This window comes from Coloeus monedula (assembly GCF_965178545.1).
Source record: "Coloeus monedula genome assembly, chromosome: 1".
NCBI classification, from domain to species: domain Eukaryota; kingdom Metazoa; phylum Chordata; class Aves; order Passeriformes; family Corvidae; genus Coloeus; species Coloeus monedula.
Window position 1 is genome coordinate 112,233,228 of NC_138781.1, and position 19,368 is coordinate 112,252,595.

General features: G+C 40.9%; 1 protein-coding gene across 1 annotated transcript in view; it reads right to left on the bottom strand.

The window, feature by feature from the left end:
- The window catches only part of OSBPL1A (oxysterol binding protein like 1A), a 78,279-nt gene that overhangs the window by 34,928 nt on the left and 23,983 nt on the right, over positions 1–19,368 (bottom strand). Inside the window, exons 14-15 of the mRNA XM_082288192.1 lie at positions 17,811–17,892; positions 15,092–15,198 (exon numbers count right to left, since the gene is read on the bottom strand). Of these exons, the coding sequence (XP_082144318.1) occupies positions 15,092–15,198; positions 17,811–17,892 (189 nt within the window). The remainder of the gene's footprint in view (positions 1–15,091; positions 15,199–17,810; positions 17,893–19,368) is intronic.

Sequence of the window (19,368 nt, forward strand, 5' to 3'; positions counted from 1 at the left end):
TTGTAAATTAAAAGACAGCCTTAGATCCTACTTCTCCTGGACTGAGAGAGAGAAAAGACAGACTTCACAACACTGCAGCGTGGTTTAGTTGAATTTTATTTTCAAGCACTCAACTCCAGTGTCAGGAACGACTGCCCAAAACACGCAGACTTCAGAGTTGTGCTGAAAGGAAGTACCTCCCCTTTCACAGAGAGACCACGAGGGGATCTGAAAGCAGACTCTGCTGGAATGTCAGAACACTGCGTACCCACCCTGCTCTGCAGTAAGCTGAGCATGGGAGAGCTGCCCGTGACACCGCCTCACCAACGTCTTGGACAACTCAGAAGGGAGGTTTCGGTTTTCAAAATGAATGGCTTTGCCCAACTGCCACACAGAAACTCCATCCTCCCAAAAGTGTCATTTCTTATGGGACATTTACCACAAAGCACACAAACGAGGTGCAAGTTTTCAGTAGGAAGGTAGGGGCTAGTCTAACACCTGGTAGGAAATTATCACATAAATAAGGAATTAGAAAAATTCTGCTATAGTAGAACTGGCATTTTTCTGCAAACATCTCCTGATGCTTTCTGTAATAAAGCAAATCAAACCTACCATTTGTTTCACACTACATCTATTCATATGAAATCGATAGTTTCCACAGTCAGCTACTCCAACACGACATACTATCCTGAAAGAACTTACAAAGCACTGCACTGTAACACATTACACTACAGAAAACCTGTCACAGAAAGCACCGGGAATCCAAAGCAAGAATTCTGTCCCTTCTTCTGGGATTTTTATACCAAATGAAATCTGAGGGTAGCAGTGGAAACACATACCAAAAAATCTGAGGCTAGGAGTGGAAACCACAACCTCAATGCAGAGTTTGATATGTACACAGTTTGTCTGTTCTAACAAGCTCATAGAATTGCAATTTTGCTGTTAGTACAATACAGTCCCTATTGCTAGTGCCTCCTTGCATAAGCCAGTCCTTTGCAATGTCCAGTTTGAACTAGTGCTGAGTAAACCTGTTATTCTTTTATGTTTAATGTAGAATGAGAACTAAAAAGTTTTACAGAGCCAGGCCTGCCTCCATGTCTTGAACAAAGGAAGAAATGTAAAGACTGAGTATTTTTCTCGAGGTTTAGAAACAGAACAGTTCTACATATTTTGCTAGCTAATTTCAAAGCATGCTACTGCAGCACTAGTTCTACAGGACAGACTTCTATGAAAAGAGCAGTTAGACATTCTGCCACCTGGAATAGTACCGAATAGCTGCTTAAACTACAACTGAAGTGAAAACTGAAACCAGTTGCTCTCAAAGAGAACGCACTCTGAAAGTTCTCAGTTTTAACCATACTTGAACTTCAACACAGGACGCTTTCCAGAAGGAAAACAGATTTTAGAAAAGGATTGACTTTTTACCTCTACTCATGGGGCTTAACTCCCACTAAGCACATATTAGTATATTATATGAATATGTATAATCCTGCTTTTCTCTTAACTCTCCACTCCCAAAAAGCAGGAACAGTTCTAGTTTCAAAGTGTTTCTTTGCAAGTATGCCTCAGGTATCTGAGGCACTAGATAAAGGAACGAGTCATTTATGAATACTCCTATGGCACTTCAAAAAACTGCAAGTGTGACAGCTCACATTAAAGCAACAACAAAGTGGTCCCAAACAGATTCCCAAATCGATTTCAGGAACACATCCCCAGATTCCTAAAGCATGTAAATATTTTACACAAAACTTCTGGAGTTCTGATCTGTTTACACATAGGCCCTTCTACAAAGAACCTCTTGCTGACTCACTACTCCCCAGCACCATCAAGCACAAGGGACTTGTGACAAATGTCTGCTATATAAACATATGTTAAAGTCTTGCATCCTAACTCTTCATTTGCTGGAGTAAACTAGCTCCTGTAAACTTCATCTCAGCCGTGGCTCATCCCAGGGAGCAGAGGACTTATCCAAAATAGGTCATGCTTTACTTCAGCCACTGTTTCTTCCTTAGGTTTTCCCTATCTCTGTGCCATAAGCCTGTTACCTGGCTTCAGAGAGCTATCAGATCCAAACCCAGCATAGTTAGAAAGTGAAAGTTACTTGAACTACTGCTACCGCAACTACTGAAAAGCAAAACAAGATGTGATCACTTAATCAAGGAGGTAAGCTGAACTCACTGGTGATAGGCAAAGGGTTATTTACTGTATCACAAGACAGCATCAGTCTTCATCTCCGAAGTCCAGCCAGCTGACTCTACAGCATCAGAGGACCACATCTTACGGATATCATCATATTCAAAAGAGAAAACACACTTGGAAGGTAAATGTTACAGCTGGCTTTCTTTCAGACCCATATACAGAAACCAGCACCAATACAGTTTCCTTTTGTACAAATGCTGAAAGACCCACATACACACAATCAAACCCCATACATACCAATTTAAAGTCCTGGTAATCTCTTCTCTTACATCCCAACCCAAAGTCTATAGAAGAAAGCAAAGACTTTGTAGAACAAGTCATACGACTGCCTCAGTCATTCCCAGATGAACACAAGAGTTCATTGTTAGTATACTATGAACATTCACATCAAAGTTCAAGAGGAGGAGTTTAGCAGGGCTGATTTGGAGCAGCTACATTTCATTTTTCTGAGCATAAAGTTGTAGTATTTCCCTATATTTGATTTATTAATATAATCAAATTCTCCTAATGAAGGAAAGGATAGGTATGATCATAAAACTTAGAAAAATACAGCGGAAGCACTAGTAGAAGCAAGAGCCAAGCTATCATCCACACGGAAGAAATTCGTATTTTGGCAGGATCATGTTGACTCAGGCAGACATCTAGGCAGTAAGAGAACGGTTTTTCAAGAGAAAAGCTGGAGATGCTGAGAGCACCTTTCTCCCAGCACCATGTCTAATATAAAAATTCATCATTCAAGACTGCCTGGAATAACAGTTTCTGAACTATCCACATGCTAGGGACAAGGCCTCTTTGCCTCCCACCTTTCCCTCCTAAGACACTAACACTTCCTCCTCAACACGGACCTTGCTGCCTTCCTTCCCCCCTCCTGTTTCCACATTTGGCTATGTCAAAGTCTGTTTACTGAGAGGCTGCTGAAGCACTGCAGTTTTAACCAGTGGAGAATGTCGCAGATCTCAGCCAGTAACCCGTCTAAGAGCACAGGAGAAAACTGCAAAGACTAATTTCTGATTGCAGGTTAGAAGGCTGGTTTTAGCTTAAATTCTTGGATTTAAGCTTTTCCATTAGAGAAACTGCTTTCTTCAAAGTGTTTCTGCACAGTCAAGACTTAAAAAGCTCTTTCTGACTTGTTTCTAAAGTGAGACTCAATGGCAATTCCAAGTCTTCCTTTCAAAAGTATTTGTTTTTCACATTTTACTTAAACAATTTAACTGTAATCTGATAAATGTCATGAAGTCTGCTTAGGTTTGAGAGCTGCAGAAGTTGCCAGTCTCCAGAGCCCATTCTGTCCCTACTTGTGTTCCAGTACTATAATACTGATTAGTCAAATATCAGGAGCTCCAAGAAAAAGCCTTCTGATTTTGTCATTTTCTGTGAAGTATTGTTTCTATTCTGAGTAATGCTGAAATTAAATATGGCTGCTATTCACTCTTGCCAACACTAATGCCAAAAACAAGCTGGGACTCAATGACATCTGCAGTGATGCACATGTTTGAGAAGCGCATTTTGAGTTGCAGAGCTCCAAGATTACCAGAGAAAAACCACACTGCAAGGATATTTCACTGCCCCAGTGAGATTAAGCATTTATGTTCTCAGAGGCATATGCCACAAGTAACTTTACTCAAACTAAAGGCCTCACTGAAGCGGACCTATTACACTGATGCTAACAGAACCAGAACAACATATTGCTGGACACTTTCAGATCTGGTAGGGACAACTTTTTGTCTTCTCCCTTTGAGGGACTGGACATCTTTGAAGTTTGCTAGTCTCACAGAGACACCAGACTTTAAGACGTAAGGGTTTTTAAGAATGCATACAGGAAACATTTCCTTTTTATTCTTAAGGACTGTTTCGAAAAGAGATCTCGAGGCAGTTTTGATCTAACTACTTCCCTTAAGTATTCTTCCGCATACACCACTGATTACTTTGATCAACCCCTTTGTAATCTCTCCCCCATGCTTCTTCCCAGCTGGATTATGGCAAATGCATGCAATGTTTTCTCTTTTGAAGCAACTGTCATGTCTTTGCCATGTTTTTGTTGGCTCTTACTGGCTTACTAGTGCTGCTGGACTCAGTTGTTGACTCAGAGTGAAAACAGCTTCCTATTAAAAAAAATTAACACTTCTGAAGCTGTCTGTCTGTTCTACAAGCTCCGCACTGGGAATCTTGTTAATTATTCATTATTCATGAAGACTAACTGACAGGTTTTTTAAAAAGCAATTCCAAAACAAACATGCATGCTGTACAGCTGTTCTGCATTTCTGAAAAACTCAGATGTCTCAATTGCTAGTTTTTATTTCATTTTGGACACTAACCAAATTAAAGTGAAATATGTTACATAGGCCAGAAATCAACAGTGAGTTCTACAATACAATGCTGGAGTTCTGATCACCAAATGAAATCCACCTTGGAAAGCATTTACTGTTTCTGCTAGAGCCCAGAACACCCTCTTCTCACATTTCCAATATTAAAGAATCAGACTTCAAAGACCGATACAAATGCAAAAATCCCACTTCTACTTCAGATTTTAGGAGGACTTGGAGCATTAAGAAGATTGCCCCTTCTTAGGGATGACTGTCCTATGAGACACTGTTTTTGTCCTTCCTCCTAAGCAGGCAACAGCCAGCAGACTTCATCCAGGCCCTGGGTAGGTTGATAAGACATTTCCTGAAATTAGAGTATGTCACGCAGACATTTGTCCAGCAGCTAGAGCAAACAGACAAATATGCTCTGGAGTACGGAAATTCAATGCAGAACTAGATAATTCCATCCCAATACTCCCAATTAAGTGGAACAGATCTTTTCTCCTTACGAACGTTCTCAAACACTTTTGCCCTTATACTATGGGAACTTTCTATTGTTGTGTTTGTTTGTTTTTTTCCAAGAACATTGCAGCAAAGCTATTTACTGTTAAGCCTTCTATTTACTCCTCTCCTATATGCAATCCGGTAGCATCTACAGTTCAGAGGAAAAAGAGACCCCAGATTAAATTTCTAAGAAGTTCTTTTACAAACTTCTCCAATAAAACTCACTGGCTGCCAGAAGAAAACTTGTAGATTTGATGAAAGTTCTATGCTCTCCCCACCCCAAGCCGAAACAGAATCCAACAGCCTAGGATGACACATAATTTTTTAGATTCAATAAACTGCACGTGGGAAAAAAGACAATAGTAGAAAAGCACTGACCGTATATTATCAGCTGATCTTTGACACATGGTTCCTTGAAATTTTCTAACACTACTGTACTGGACTGCCCCTTAAGTATTATTTGTATGTCTAAGGATTGCTCAAACTAAAGAAGAGAGGGCTCAGGGCAAATCTCATCTATATAAATACCTGAAGGGAAGGTGCAAAGACAACTATTCTTCTCAGTAGTGCCCAGTGGCAGGACAGGAAGGAATGGGCACAAACTGAAAATCAGGAAATCCCCTCTGATTGTCAAACACTTTTTCACTGTGGTGGTGACAGAGCACTGACACAGGCTGCCCACAGAGGTTATAGAGTCTTTAAGCCTGGAGATACTCAAAAGCCATCTGGACAGGGCCCTGAGCAACCAGCTCCAGGTGGCCCCGACTGAGCAGGAGGGGTGGACCAGAGGACCTCCAGAGGTCCCTTCCAACCTCAACCATTTCCATTTTGTTCTTCTGTGAAATTAGGGTTTAGGCCTTAGCCCAAAATGTCGCTTCAGAGGTAGAGGAGATACAGGTCAGATGAAGCTGTATTTCCGCTATCCATAGGCACAGATGCCTGCTGTCTAAGGTTTCAAGCTGTCTGAAAGGCTCAGACAGCTCATTTTAACCTCAATTTGATTTGTCTGACCTTGAAGCAAGACGTTTCACTGGAAAAACACACAATCCAATTTGGATGCATAGCACAGGACACATCCACAATTAATAATGTTCTTGGCGTTTCCAGAAAGGTATACTACAGATAATACATGGATTACCACATTACCTAGAGGAGGTATACTATTATCTTGACAACTCAAGATTATTCCCCACCACAATGATAAAAACCTTGTTTATGGGTGTCCCATTAGTGCATGTCTATCAGGTCAAACCCACCAAGTTCCTGCAGATGCTTCTCTGCTACTGTAACCCTGCACAAGGCCTGGAGGCTGATGCTCTGACCAATTACACTGAATATTTCCAGACAAGATAAGAATAGGTTTGTTCTCTCTACCCTTTATCCCACCATAGCTCTTGACTCAAAAAAAGGGATGTGCAATAGCGACACTATTATATTTCAAAATTAACAAGAAACTGTACTTCTATTTAAAGGTCAAACATATTTGAACAAGCTTTTGTTGTGAAAGCAGTTAGCTTTGCAACACAAAACTCTCTGAAGCGGATGAAAAAGTTTACAATCTACTTCTATGTTAAAAAGTACCCCTACGTTACCAATGTACACTGCAGACCCCCTTCAAATAGGCGTGCTCTAAAGCTATTCTCAAAGTCTCCTAGCATACCTATGGATCCAAGAGTTATTGCATTGATGTCCACGTTCTAACATTAATAATGTAGCACTGACAAGCATGAGAGGAGGGAAAACATTCCTATTCAAAAACAACTGAGTTCACATTCATCTTACAAATGGTTTAACATGAAGCTATGCAAGCAAAGCAAGCACATCACAGGTGTCACTCCCAAAGACAAGATATTCAGATGAGGGCTATGCTTAGAAATCAGATATTCAGATGAGGGCTATGCTGGGCATCTTTTCATACTGGACTCATCAGGATATTCACAACAAATGGATACACTTTATTTGTAAGAGGGCCTCTACCTTACCATTGCTTTGCAGCAACATTCAGTTCACTATAAATGAAGCATAGTTTGTTTTGTGTGTGCTAACCAACCAACCTGGACAGCATAGGCCTGTATTTCCCATTTGCACATAACACTGAACACATTTATTGTTAAAGTGCATTATTGCTGCAAGGAGAGTGATGTTAAGAACAATACAGGCAATATAGGGAAAGAGTTTACTAACATTCCTTTATGAACAGGCATGGCATGTACCTTCAAGAAAAACTACAGCACCAGTGATTTACTTTCAGGGTGTAAATACTTTCTAAACACAGCTCATTTACCAATTCTAGTGATAGTCTCAGTGACTCAGCAGCTAGCATTATGCTAAGGCATTTCATCACTGGACAACAGAGCAAGAAGAGATAACACACTTCTGAATACTAATATTAAAACAGATAAAGCTTTTAAAGTCACTGGTTGTCTGGGGGGCTGGGGAGAGAGAGGCCAACAAGTACACATTTGGTCACAAGATTAAAAAAATCAGACAAGAGGTCAAATTTCACAGTTGCTTACCTTGACTATAAAAACGGTATCAGCTCTAACAAGTCAGAATAAAAAAAGTGCAAAAAGCAGTTTTAGTTGAAATACCATGATTGTGACCTGGTCAAGCTTAGGTTAAAAACAAAAACCACAATGGACAACACGCTCTTCCATAAGCACTAATACTGTCTAAACAGGAAATCATCCATTTTAGTCTTCACAGGTAGAAGACCCCTGTATTTCAAGGGACCAGAAGTGACTAAAATAAACCAACTAAAAAAAACCCAGAAAGAACAGCAGAAAAGTTTAGATTCGGTCAATCTCCTTTATTCAAGAAAAGGCTACACATGGACAGCTTAGTAGCCCATAAGGCAAAAGACCCGGTATCACTGATGTTTAAGGAAGCCAGCAAAACTAAAATATACTAAAATGCCACCACATGACAAATTTAAGATGATTTTACAACTGTTAAGTGTCACAAAGTTTTAAGTTACTTATGCTGCCCAGAAACACTGCCTTTAAAACAGCTTTGCATAAAATACACACATAATAAAGAATTAAATACTCTGTCTCCCTCAAAAGCATGTGTTAATATCCAGTACTGGATAGGCTATATTAAATTTATTTTTCATATGTGTAGAAATTATTTTTTTTAATTATTACTCTAAGAAAATAGCTTTTATGAGACTTACACAGAAAAAAAAGGCCTTATTTTCTTTTATATTAATTTTTCATAAATTAAGTTTCAAGAAAGAGAGGTCGAGAAGAACTGTACATCTCCAGAGAATTAGTAAATGTGCGTGACCACAATTATCCAGTTCAGTGTTCCGATGTTTTATGCAGCTGAGACACAAAACCAGACCACTCAGCCAGACGGTGACTGCAGTCAATTATCTTATACACTTGCATGCAAAATCCCAGCAAACAAAGTTAACAGGCATGGTGCTATGCAGAGAGGTTCAGCCTTATATCCTGCTTTTTTGCTGCTTCATTTTTTTCCTGAAGTGTTACCAGTCCTTAGCTGACAATACACTAACTGGCTGGGAGCTAACAAGTTTTAGAACTTAGCTGTTCAACCATTCTTCCAAAACACATCAGGTACAAATTAAGCCAGAATATGAAAAACAAGCTGATCAGTTTTACATGCCATGATGACACCACAATGACATCAGAAGAACAGAAGTGTGCATCTTTTCACTCCAGTTTGTTTTTCAAGCAGGAGAGGAAAACAAACAATATTCTCATAGCACTAAGTAGTGAAAACACTTAGAGAAGATATATCCATGTTATACATTTCTTTTCTGTTTGTCTCCATCAGCTTGGAGACAAGAGCATAATTTTGCAAATAAATTCATAGAAAACAGAATTCCTAATTCATATTTGAGAAGTAAGGAATAGTACTGTCAAGTACTATTCCATTAAACTTGATTGCTGCTTTGTTTTTTCTCCCTGCAGCCTCAGCTAAGACTGTTTTCTCAATGTTTTTGCATTAAAAATTAAATACACAAACAAGTGGTAGACAAGACCTTAGAAGTAAACCTCAGAGCAGGAGCTGCAGAAGCACATTAAGGAGGAGCCTCATTTCAAATCAGTGTGTTTTTTACACTGTGTTTCCCCAGAGGCCCATGAATGGATTCCAAGTTAGTTTACACGAGGCTGCTTAACAACTGCCAACAAAACACACATCTACTGGCCAAGCTTTGAATAAGCATTAACCCACTATGGAAAGTGCAAGAACAAGTTAGCAGTGGGCCTCCAGTTGGGCTACACAGTGAGGAGCAGGGAATGCCTTCAGACAAGCTGTCTGACCAGCTTCCATGCAGGTTCTTTGAGCTACAGGTCAGCAAGACTTTCCCCATTGCTAGAAGTCAGTATGTCACTTTCTGTACTTTGAAATTAACCTTTTTACTTGTAGCTGGGGATATGTTGTATCAGCAATCTTGAAGAAAATAAACAAATAAAAAACCGAAACCCCCACAAAACTACCAAAAAGGTCTCCAGAGTTGGGACCCTGCTGTACTAGAAAGACCAGAAGCACTTGCCTTTTATCCTACAGTAACACCTGTGTGTCCTTCTGTGAGCCAGAACCATCTTTCACCCAGAAGCCTTTCCAATACAGCACTTGACCAAGGATCTTATCAACTGCTTCAAAACCTATCAAGTGCTTCAAAAAAAGCACTCTGTCAACACACATAATACCTTTTCATAAAAGAACAGCAGTAATATTTATCTATCTTTCCCCTGAATAGAAACTCAGTATTTCTTATTTTAAAAAGCTTCTGTCTGGGCTGCTGCTTAGCTTCACTGCCCACTCTGGCGACCTATTGAATCTTGGCTGCTCTAGGAAAATCTCAGAAAAAAGAAGTTATGTTCTTTAATTCCCCTACCTCTGAGACACTTTCACTAAGATGCTAAACTCCTTCCTCTACTGGTAAGGACATTGTCTTCATAGATCTGTAGTTAGCTTGATAGCTGCAAGACTTCAGTACACTGGTGGAAAAAAAAAACGCTTCCAGAGGAAAAACATTTTGCCACTCACAAACATCTCACTATTAACTTACTCCAAATTTAATATCTTCACTATAGAGTTTTAGCCCGGAAGAAAGACATATACAGCACCCAAAAATTAGTACAGCAAGAATCATCAAGGCATGAGTAGAACTGTCGACATTCTAGCAGGAGAAACAACCTTCCAAATGACTTCCCTGTCGGCAGCTTTGTACTCTTATACACTGTGCCTACACCACATTCCACAACACTTTATATCCTGTGCTCCACTGCATAAGGGAAAAATACCAGTCTTTATCACGGAGCCCATCTTAGCATAGAGAACCTTCCAATGAACTTGAAAACCTTCAAACAAGAGTCAAGTTGCACTAGGTATTTTTAGTACATTTCTACTCATTTGGTGGAGAAGGGAAGAAACAGGATCAAGTCAGTTACTGACCCAGAGTAAATAAAGGTTTTCTTGATGCAGGTACACCTTGATACTCTCAACATCAAACAGCTCTTCCTGTGTTTAGTCCAATCATCAACTGTCTGAAAACTGTTCTTATTTCCACAAGTGTACAACCTGAACAACATTCCAGTTGTTCAGGGCATTGCTGACAGGCCTTGACTCACTGAGGCTTTCCCTTGGTCTCCGCTACTCTCAGCAAGAGCTGAATGGACAACATAATTCCTTTGTGCTCCTTGATTGAAAGGAATAAAAATAAAAATTAAAAAATAGGGCTGTCACTTGTTTCTAAGCACAAAGAGAAAAGATCAGAGAAACAAAGGCACTGGTTTTATCACCTGAGGGACTATGGACTCTGTTCTAGGTCTAGTTCAATAGCCAACCAATACATGATCCCCTTACTAGACCTAACTCAGGAATCGTATCATTAACCTCTTTCTTAGCTTCTCTGATTTCAAGTCCCTCACCCCTCTTCATCTCTCCCCCCAAGACCTTATAGAGGTTAATGTAGCTGATGATATTGCCAGCTGGAAGAAAAAGACTGCTGATGGATGCCAGGACTTCTCTAGCAGATTTGCTCAGGGTGCCTTTATCGGCATTTCTCCCTTGACTGCGGAGTGCCATCACTGCTCTCCTCACCCGCATCCCCACAAAGAAACAGATAATAGAATTTCTCATTAAGGAGTCATCTGGACATAGGCTACAGGTACCTTCTTCATTCACAGTACAGTAAGGTAGGAAGAAGGTTTAAGTGATAACAGGTACACTCATAACAGTCTCCCAGAAGACAAATCAGAAATATATTAAAGACAACAATTTGTATGCCGAAGAGCATGCAAGCATTCACTCACAAGAACACACACAGACACATCTAACCTTTAGACATTCAATTGTTTCCAAGAAATCGGAAATAAACTAAGGCAGTACACTGAACTTCCAGAGACTGATATTTGCCAGTTGAACTGTGTGCACATTTTTTATTTACAGGATGTGCATACAAGAGATAGCACATTACGCCATGGTAAAGATAACTAAGTTCAAGGACTATGACCCACAGCATTTTGATATTAAAAAGTTTCTGTAGAAGTGATAAGCTTAACTAGTTATTCTTCATAGCTGAATATACAACTCATTTAATTCTAAAAATGAAGAAACCTTCCCTGAATTCCTTATCTCATCAGCTAAGGTTTTTCACCAGCTTGTAAACAAGTCCTCTTTTTAAGACAAAAACGAACCAGAAAGAAAGACAACACCTGCAAAGCCACAGACAGACTACAAATGAAACCAGCTTAAAACTGCTATCCGTTCTACACTCATGCAATATGAGCTCTTAATTTACTGTTACATATAACCCTTGATGGTAAAAGTGAAACTTAAGAGCCAAGATACTCATCTGCACACTTTACCTAGCACTGGTTAGTGAAGAAGCAACGTAAGAAAAGTAAAAAGCTAATTTCTTTAAATAAATAAATAAATTTTTTTCTATCGATTTCACACAGCTTCAGCACAGGTAGTTCAAGTACTAGAGATGAATTTTAAACTCATTCATAAAATCTAGCAGAGAGAATAGCACGAAAAGAACCTTAAGTTCAACTCCTTCTACAACTACATAAAATAACTCAGGACACAAAAATTACTAGAACCGAACTGCTTTAGGAATGCAGGTTCTGATATTTGCAAGAAATAGTCCAAGGCAAATCCTGCTTTGAAACACTACTTACTAACCTTGTGCCAAAGTCACTGCAGAAAACGTTTCAAGTTGTGCTCGCTGGCTCCGACATCAACGCCCCAGTAAACACTCAGATTAAAGAAACCAAGTTACATTCTCTTTTGCCCTCACATGTTTTAATTAACTGGCAAAAAGTATCCTTGTTCGTATCTGCTTGACACTGAAGGGTTCATCCCAATGTCAAGAAGGAAGCAGAACCACAAAACAGCAGCCTCCAGCCCATCACGCACGCTACATACCGCGGGACGATTTCGGGCAGGCACCGTTCCGAGGGAAGCCGCCCCGGTTGCGGCAGCGGCGGCAGCACCTGCCGGGCCGGCACACGCCGCGGGCGGCCCCTTCACCTTGCACCACACGCCGCGGGCTCCGCGGCCGCCCCGGCGCGGCGCAGGGCGGGGCGGGGGAGTCGCGGCCGCCCCGCACAGCCGGGGCGCGGCTCCGCTCAACACCGCTCCCGCCGGGTTCCGCCGGGCGCGGGGCGGCGGCACAGGAGGAGGAGGAAACCAGCCCGGAACGGCGGGGCGGCCACGGCGGCTCCCAGCCCGGCTAAAAATGGCCTGACAGACCGAGCGCGCCCGCCCCTGCCGCGCCCCCACCCCGCCGCCGGGGCAGGGGCGCTGCCCAGCGCTCACCGCCGCGGCTCCCGGGGCGGCCCCGCAGGGTGTGCGGGTTCCCGAGCCCTCCGGGGCCGCCCCGCACGGAGCCCCGCCGCAGTGGGTTATTTTTGGAAGCTCCCCCCACCCCCCGCTCCCGGCTCTGCGGCGTCACAGCCGCTCCCGCCGTGCGGAGCGGGGAGGTCACGCCTTTCCCGGCGCGGGTGGCGGCCAGCGCGGGCCCCCTCCGCCCGGAGCCCCGCCGGAGGCAGCGGCCGCGGCCCCCGCCCGCCGGGCAGGCACCGGGCCCCGCGCCCCGCGGCCGCTCGGAGCGTCCCCGCCGCCACCGCGCACGCCGAGCCCCGCACGGCGGCACCGCGGGGAAGGAGAAGCGGCGGACAGATGGAGCGATCGGAGATCACGCTCATGCACCATCTCTAGCACAAGTGGAAGACGGCTGAAGCTGTCTATTTCAGTGCTGCGTTAGCAATTTTATCTGCAGACTGCGCGATTATGCTACAATTGCCAAAGCACGGAGATAAGTAACACTAAATAAAGTTTTCTCTAGAGAGCCAAAAGTGTGTTCACTGTAGTTATCCTTACTGAAGTGGGGAGCCTCTCCTCATTAGTCAAGCAGTAGCTTTTGGTATGCTGACAATTTAAATAGAGGGAAAAAGAATTGTCCTTAAAGAGGCAAGATAAAAAAGCACTAGGCTTGAGAAATGTTCATTCTAGAGATAACCAGATTTCATGGGACATGCACAATACAGTAGCAAGGTTATATATATATATATAGATATATATACAGATATATATGTAAAAAAAGATATATATATCTTTAAAAAAAGATATAGATATATATATAGAGATATATATATATATATGTATCTTTTGCAATGCCAACAAAGCTACAGTCTAGAAATCAACACTGAACAGCAAAGAACAGGGCCCTGACTTATAAAGGACAACAAAGCCAAATGCTGTGGGTTTAAGAACAGTACTGATTAATGAATGTAGCTTCTTGGAAAGCTGTAAGTCTTAGGAAGAGATTGCAGCTGTAACTTCCCTTATGAATCTTATGGCATCTTTAAAAGCCTGCACTATATTCCTGAACTCAGTAGTTTGAAGTTTAAAAATACCAAGAGAAAAAACTCTTCCTGTCATGATCGATGGATTTCACTAGCTATGGTGGAACATCGAGTTCACACCTCGGCCTATCCCTCTGTGCCCAAATCTATGTGCTTCCAGATTAAAATAAGGCCTCTATTACACCTACTGAGACTATTCAAGTTCAAGTAAGGTGAAATTACAAATTCACCATATGTTTGCCATATTCCACTCTGGAAAGCTATTTTAGTCTGGCTTGAAGCAAGATGCCAGCATTTAAGGAATACTAACTAACACTATACACCCACTGTTGTAACAATTTCCCCCTCATCTGCAAATGAAGCTGGCAACTTTAATATCAGACTTTCTTAAGGAAAAAACTCAAGTGTAAGAAAAGCGATGCTTGTTCCACTCTGCTAGAACTTAAGTAAGTCTAAAAGACTCGTGACTGGAGACAAAAGGACTTGGAAAGGAATGAAAAAAAACAAACCTAGACAATAGAGCCAGTGTTTGTAGCTCACTGTTAAATAACTGGAAGACTAACAGCACCAACACAAACCTCATTTTGAAACACAGCTTACTGATGACAAGAAGAGCCTAACCAAGGGATTATAGTTACCACAGTACAGGAAGACAAGTTTATTCCATGGTACTAGGGCATCCTCAGGAAGGAAGAAAAATACCAGCTCTCCTACTCCAGGAACTAGTGAATTTGACATATATTCCCAAATTGAAGTGTTTGCATTATGTTTAACACTATACAAGATATTTGTTACTGGGAAAGCCAGAAGTTCAACAAATAGCATTTCCACACCCACTAAGCACATGGTCTGAAAAACAAATTCAGAAGCAATATAATATTGTTCAACACTTCAGTTAGCTAGTAAAAAAAAAAAAAAAATCCAAAACCTAATTTTCTCAATATTTTGACCTTCAAATCAGCAAAGCAACAGCTTTACTGAATTCAAGCATTCAGTTTGAACATTGCAAGCAGTAGCTTGTAACCAAAATGTCTCTTCCAAACACCCAAATACTAAGACATCCTTTTGTAGGGGCATATACCTACTCTTTCTCCAGAAGCATGAATTTTCATCCCATTCAGTATGGAAAAGGACAATCTACCAACAACATGAATTTGTATGGGTTTGTGTATTTATTTTTGTAACAGGTAAGCAGGGAACTAGCCAAATATGCTAAGCTGCTCAACCCTTTACAGACCCACACGGCACAATACATACCCCTTCTTGCTTTGTGAATAGCTTGAGGCACTCAGCCAGAGCCTCACATGTTTCCTGGGATACTTCAGAGACCACATCAACTTTCTGCAGGAGAGGAGAAGATATTCCTGAAAGCACAAAAATATTAGTAATGTTAGAGGGACATTGTAAACTACAGGATTCTTTTAATCATATTTTCCTCTAAGTAATACAGACACAACATTCACATTCTACAGGAAGGCTGGTGTATTGGAAGATCTGTGGGAGGTTTTTTTTTGCATCCTTTCCCTAGTACTGGTATAAGAGGCACATGAATAGATGGAGTTTCTCTTTCAGCATGGTTTAGAAAGCAGAGGCAGTAAGCCATGGCAGCAAGACACTGGAAAAGGGACTAGCAACAATCTTCTTTTAACCACTTTCTAGATTTTAAAGCTCCAGGTGATGGAACTTAAATAAAAAGGATGCTGCACTGGTTTAATATAAGTTAAAGTGAAAAATTTAGTGTTTTTTTACCTTCTGCCATGTAATATATAGAAGAAAAAAATCTTACCACAGTGCTCAGTGCAGCTGTAAATGTAGGTTTGAAAAAAATAGATGGGGTTGTAACTACAAGCACTGAACAATTAAAGGGGAAGATCTTATTTTCATGGACTTATCTTATGTGTAAGTAGTAAGCTTTTCACCTTAAATCCTGACTTCTGTGACCATTTATAGAAGGGACTGCATGTCTAGAACCAGCAGGAAATCATGATAACTCAATCAGCTGGTAGAAATTGAGTCAATCTGAAGTTTTGTGATGTGCAGCAATTCCTCGGAAATCAAGTAAGCCACTTTCTCAGGAAGCATAGTTGTTGCAATTAAAATAATTGCTACATTTAGTGCCTGCAGACTCCAGGATCAGTTGACACCATTTAGTAACACAGGTGCATCAAGATGATGTCACACCACTGAAGATTAAGAGGTCCATCAGTGACAGTTCCTGAATTTATTTTTTAATTTATACTGCTTATGCAGGACAAGATACAGTACATATCCACACACTAACTGTGCTCCAATACCAGAGCTCACCACTGACTCGAGCTGAGTCTTACAGCAGCTATTAAGAACAGCTAGGGCCTCTAAAAGGAGGGGCAGCACACCGAGTGCAGGAGCAGGAAACAACTTTATTTGTAATATACAAGATGCAGAAATCTCAAAGATAACTGGATCCAGAATAGCATGTTGAAACACAAAGAGAATTTTAGAATTTTAAGTATCAGGTGCCAGCATAGCCATTTTTATATTACTCAAACGTTTTTAGGGAAAATCCCATACACACAGAAGGCTAACTCAGAAATTTGCATTCTTCTGGAGCCAGAGGAGTCAAATACTTTAAAGATACCACAACAATGGGAGAACTGGAAGAACTACAGAAGTTGTCTCTGTTGTGACCTATAGAAGTCACACATGAACCCAGAAACAGTTCACTGACCTAGCAAGTTACAAACATTCATTGGAAGGAAAACAGGAACTTATTACTGCTCTTGGCCAAGACCAGCAGTTTCTAGGAATGAGATAGCATCTGCTTTTGCTTTAATATGGGTTTTGGTTGTTTAAGTTGTGTATGTCCTTTCTAAACATGTTCTTGTTTAAAAAAGAACTTCACTGTTCTTCAGGTCAGCATGATGGAGTCAGGGAAACTGCCTCTGTATTTACCAAAGGGAATTTATCAACCTTATAATAATTTTCAGACTGGGGTTTTTTTTGTGAAAAATTCACTGTAATAATTATGAAAACTTCACACTCATATGTATTACGAAATGCCACTTTTCCTTGTGAAATAAAAATTTGGTAAAAATTCAGTTTATGAAAAAGACAGGGTAACATCAACGAATAGCTTACCCCAGTAGCATATGGAGAAAAAGCAGTATTTTGGACTCCTTTTGGAAAGACACAGGGATGAAAGAAGAACTTTTTTCTCCTCAACACTGGTATTCTACTACAGACTACAGATCTGTACAGACAAACAACTTGTCCTCTAATTTGGGCTTCATAATTTTAGCCACAATATATAACTAGGACTCATGCTCAAAGGACCAACAGTTAGGTGTTCTTATAGAACTCCTCTGTGTGTTTAATACATGAACACATACATGTTTAAGGCATTTAATAAAATAAGTACAAATCTCTAACATCTTGATGCCTGCGATATTTTTTAGCAGTTATGCTGCAAAAATCCAGGTACGTGTAAAGAATTATAACATGAAATGAAGCCTGAGAAGTTCAAAGCTGGCATAAAAGTCATGGCAAAATCTGTGGAATATGTGCCATCATACCATGCCTCCAGTTCTCTGCATAGTCTTGTGATTTCACTGCTCTTTGTACCTGTGAGGAGACACTCATGCACTGCAATAAGCTACCAACTACAGATTTTTTTTTTAAACCTTGAAGGACGACCCCTGTGTTGTACTTTTATGATACTACTCAATAAGGACTATAGCTAGAGGCAGTTTTCGCTGCATTTACACCTGCTAATAACATTTCTTTCAATCAGCATACTTCTTAGTTGTTTCTCCAAATCTGAAATCTTAATTGTTAGCAATTACTATAATGCTACTTTATTTCAATCTTTTTTGATGGAGAAAACAGTCCTTATTTTCAAGCTCCTGAAAATTTCATTTTGGGGAAATAAAAGCATTCTGTTTGAAAGAAAAAATTAGTTGCTTGGTAACAAACTACATTTTAAATGAATAAGCTCTACCTTTTGTAGCATCCAAAGATTTAACCATTGCAAGAAAGTCCGAAACCTCTTTACTGAGTCTTTGTTGGCATGCTTGTGCTTTCTGAAAGACAACAAGGATAGCTATGTCAGAAGTGCTTTGTTCTAAGGAAAGCGTATGCTTACTCTCTTTACTATAGTGAAATTTTAAAATTTAGACAGCATTAAATCTTAACAAAGATTCCCAGCCCAGAGACTGATAATATTAAAACTGAAACAAATTACTTAAACTACCTTCAAAGACACACAAGCTAACAAAATATTTATGCACATTTTATTGCTGACCAGATCTTGTTTAATTTAATGTAGTAGATCAACCCCCAAAGCTTTGTTGTATGTACCACTTTTGCTCTTTCCCTCATTCTTTACTGAACAGTTTCAAAATCCAGGAAGAACAAGTGCTTGTTCTTTGAGAAACTTAAGGACAAAATAAGCACATTCATAGGTTAACTGATAAATGGCAAGTACAGTGACATGCAGGAACCAACCCCAACATCATCTTTCAAGCCTGCATTCAAACCTGGAGACAGTTATCACAGAATGGCTTGGGTTGGAAGGGACCTTAAAGATCACCTAGTTCCAGCCCACAGCCTTGGGCAAGCACACCTTCCACTAGACCAGGTTGCTCAGAGCCCCATCCAACCTGGCCTTGAACACTTCCAGGGATGGGGCATCCACAGCTTCTCTGGGCAAGATGTTCCAGTGCCTCACCACCCTCACAGTAAAGAATTTCTTCCCAATATCTGAACTAAATCTCTCCCCTTCCCACTTATCCTATCACTACATCTAGTGTGTAATCACTATTACACACCTGGCCTGTGTAAAAAGTCATTCCCCCTATTTTTTATAAGACCCGTTTAAAAACTGACAATGTGGTCTCCCTGGAGCCTTTGCTTCTCCAGCTCTCTCAGCCTGTCTTCAAAGAGAGGTGTTCATTCATTCCCAGTGATCACCTTTGTGGCCCTCCACTGGACCTGCTCTAACATGTTCACATCTTTCTTGTGCTGAGGACCCAGAGCTGGATGCAGCACTCCAGGTGGGGTCTCATGAGGGCGTAGTAGAGGGGGAAAATTGCCTTCCGTGCCCTGCCGGCCACTCTGCTTTTGATGTGGCCCAGGATGCAGGTGGTCTTCAGGGCTTTGAGTGCACTGTTATCTATTAAATAATACCTAAATAATACCATCTTCTGTAGGTTGCTGGGGACTGCCAGTGCCAGTTATCCTGCCACCTCTGCTCTGCCATGAGCTACTTTAAGTCCTTGTACTAAAAGGAATGGTACAAGCCACTTGGAGTTTAGCCACATGAAGATTTTTGCACTGAAGTATCAACTTTCCCTTAAAATAGAAGTATACGTAGAGCAAAAAGCAAGAATCACAGGCTGAATGCTAGAATTGCCAAAGACTACTCACTTCCATTGCAGGTACGAGCAGTCACTGTACAATGCATCTAATGTGATCTGAGGTGATAAAAGATCTTTCTAAAACACTTCATTGGCTGTTCTATAGAGGCAGAGCTCGATGTAGGTTAGCTTTGGTGACAC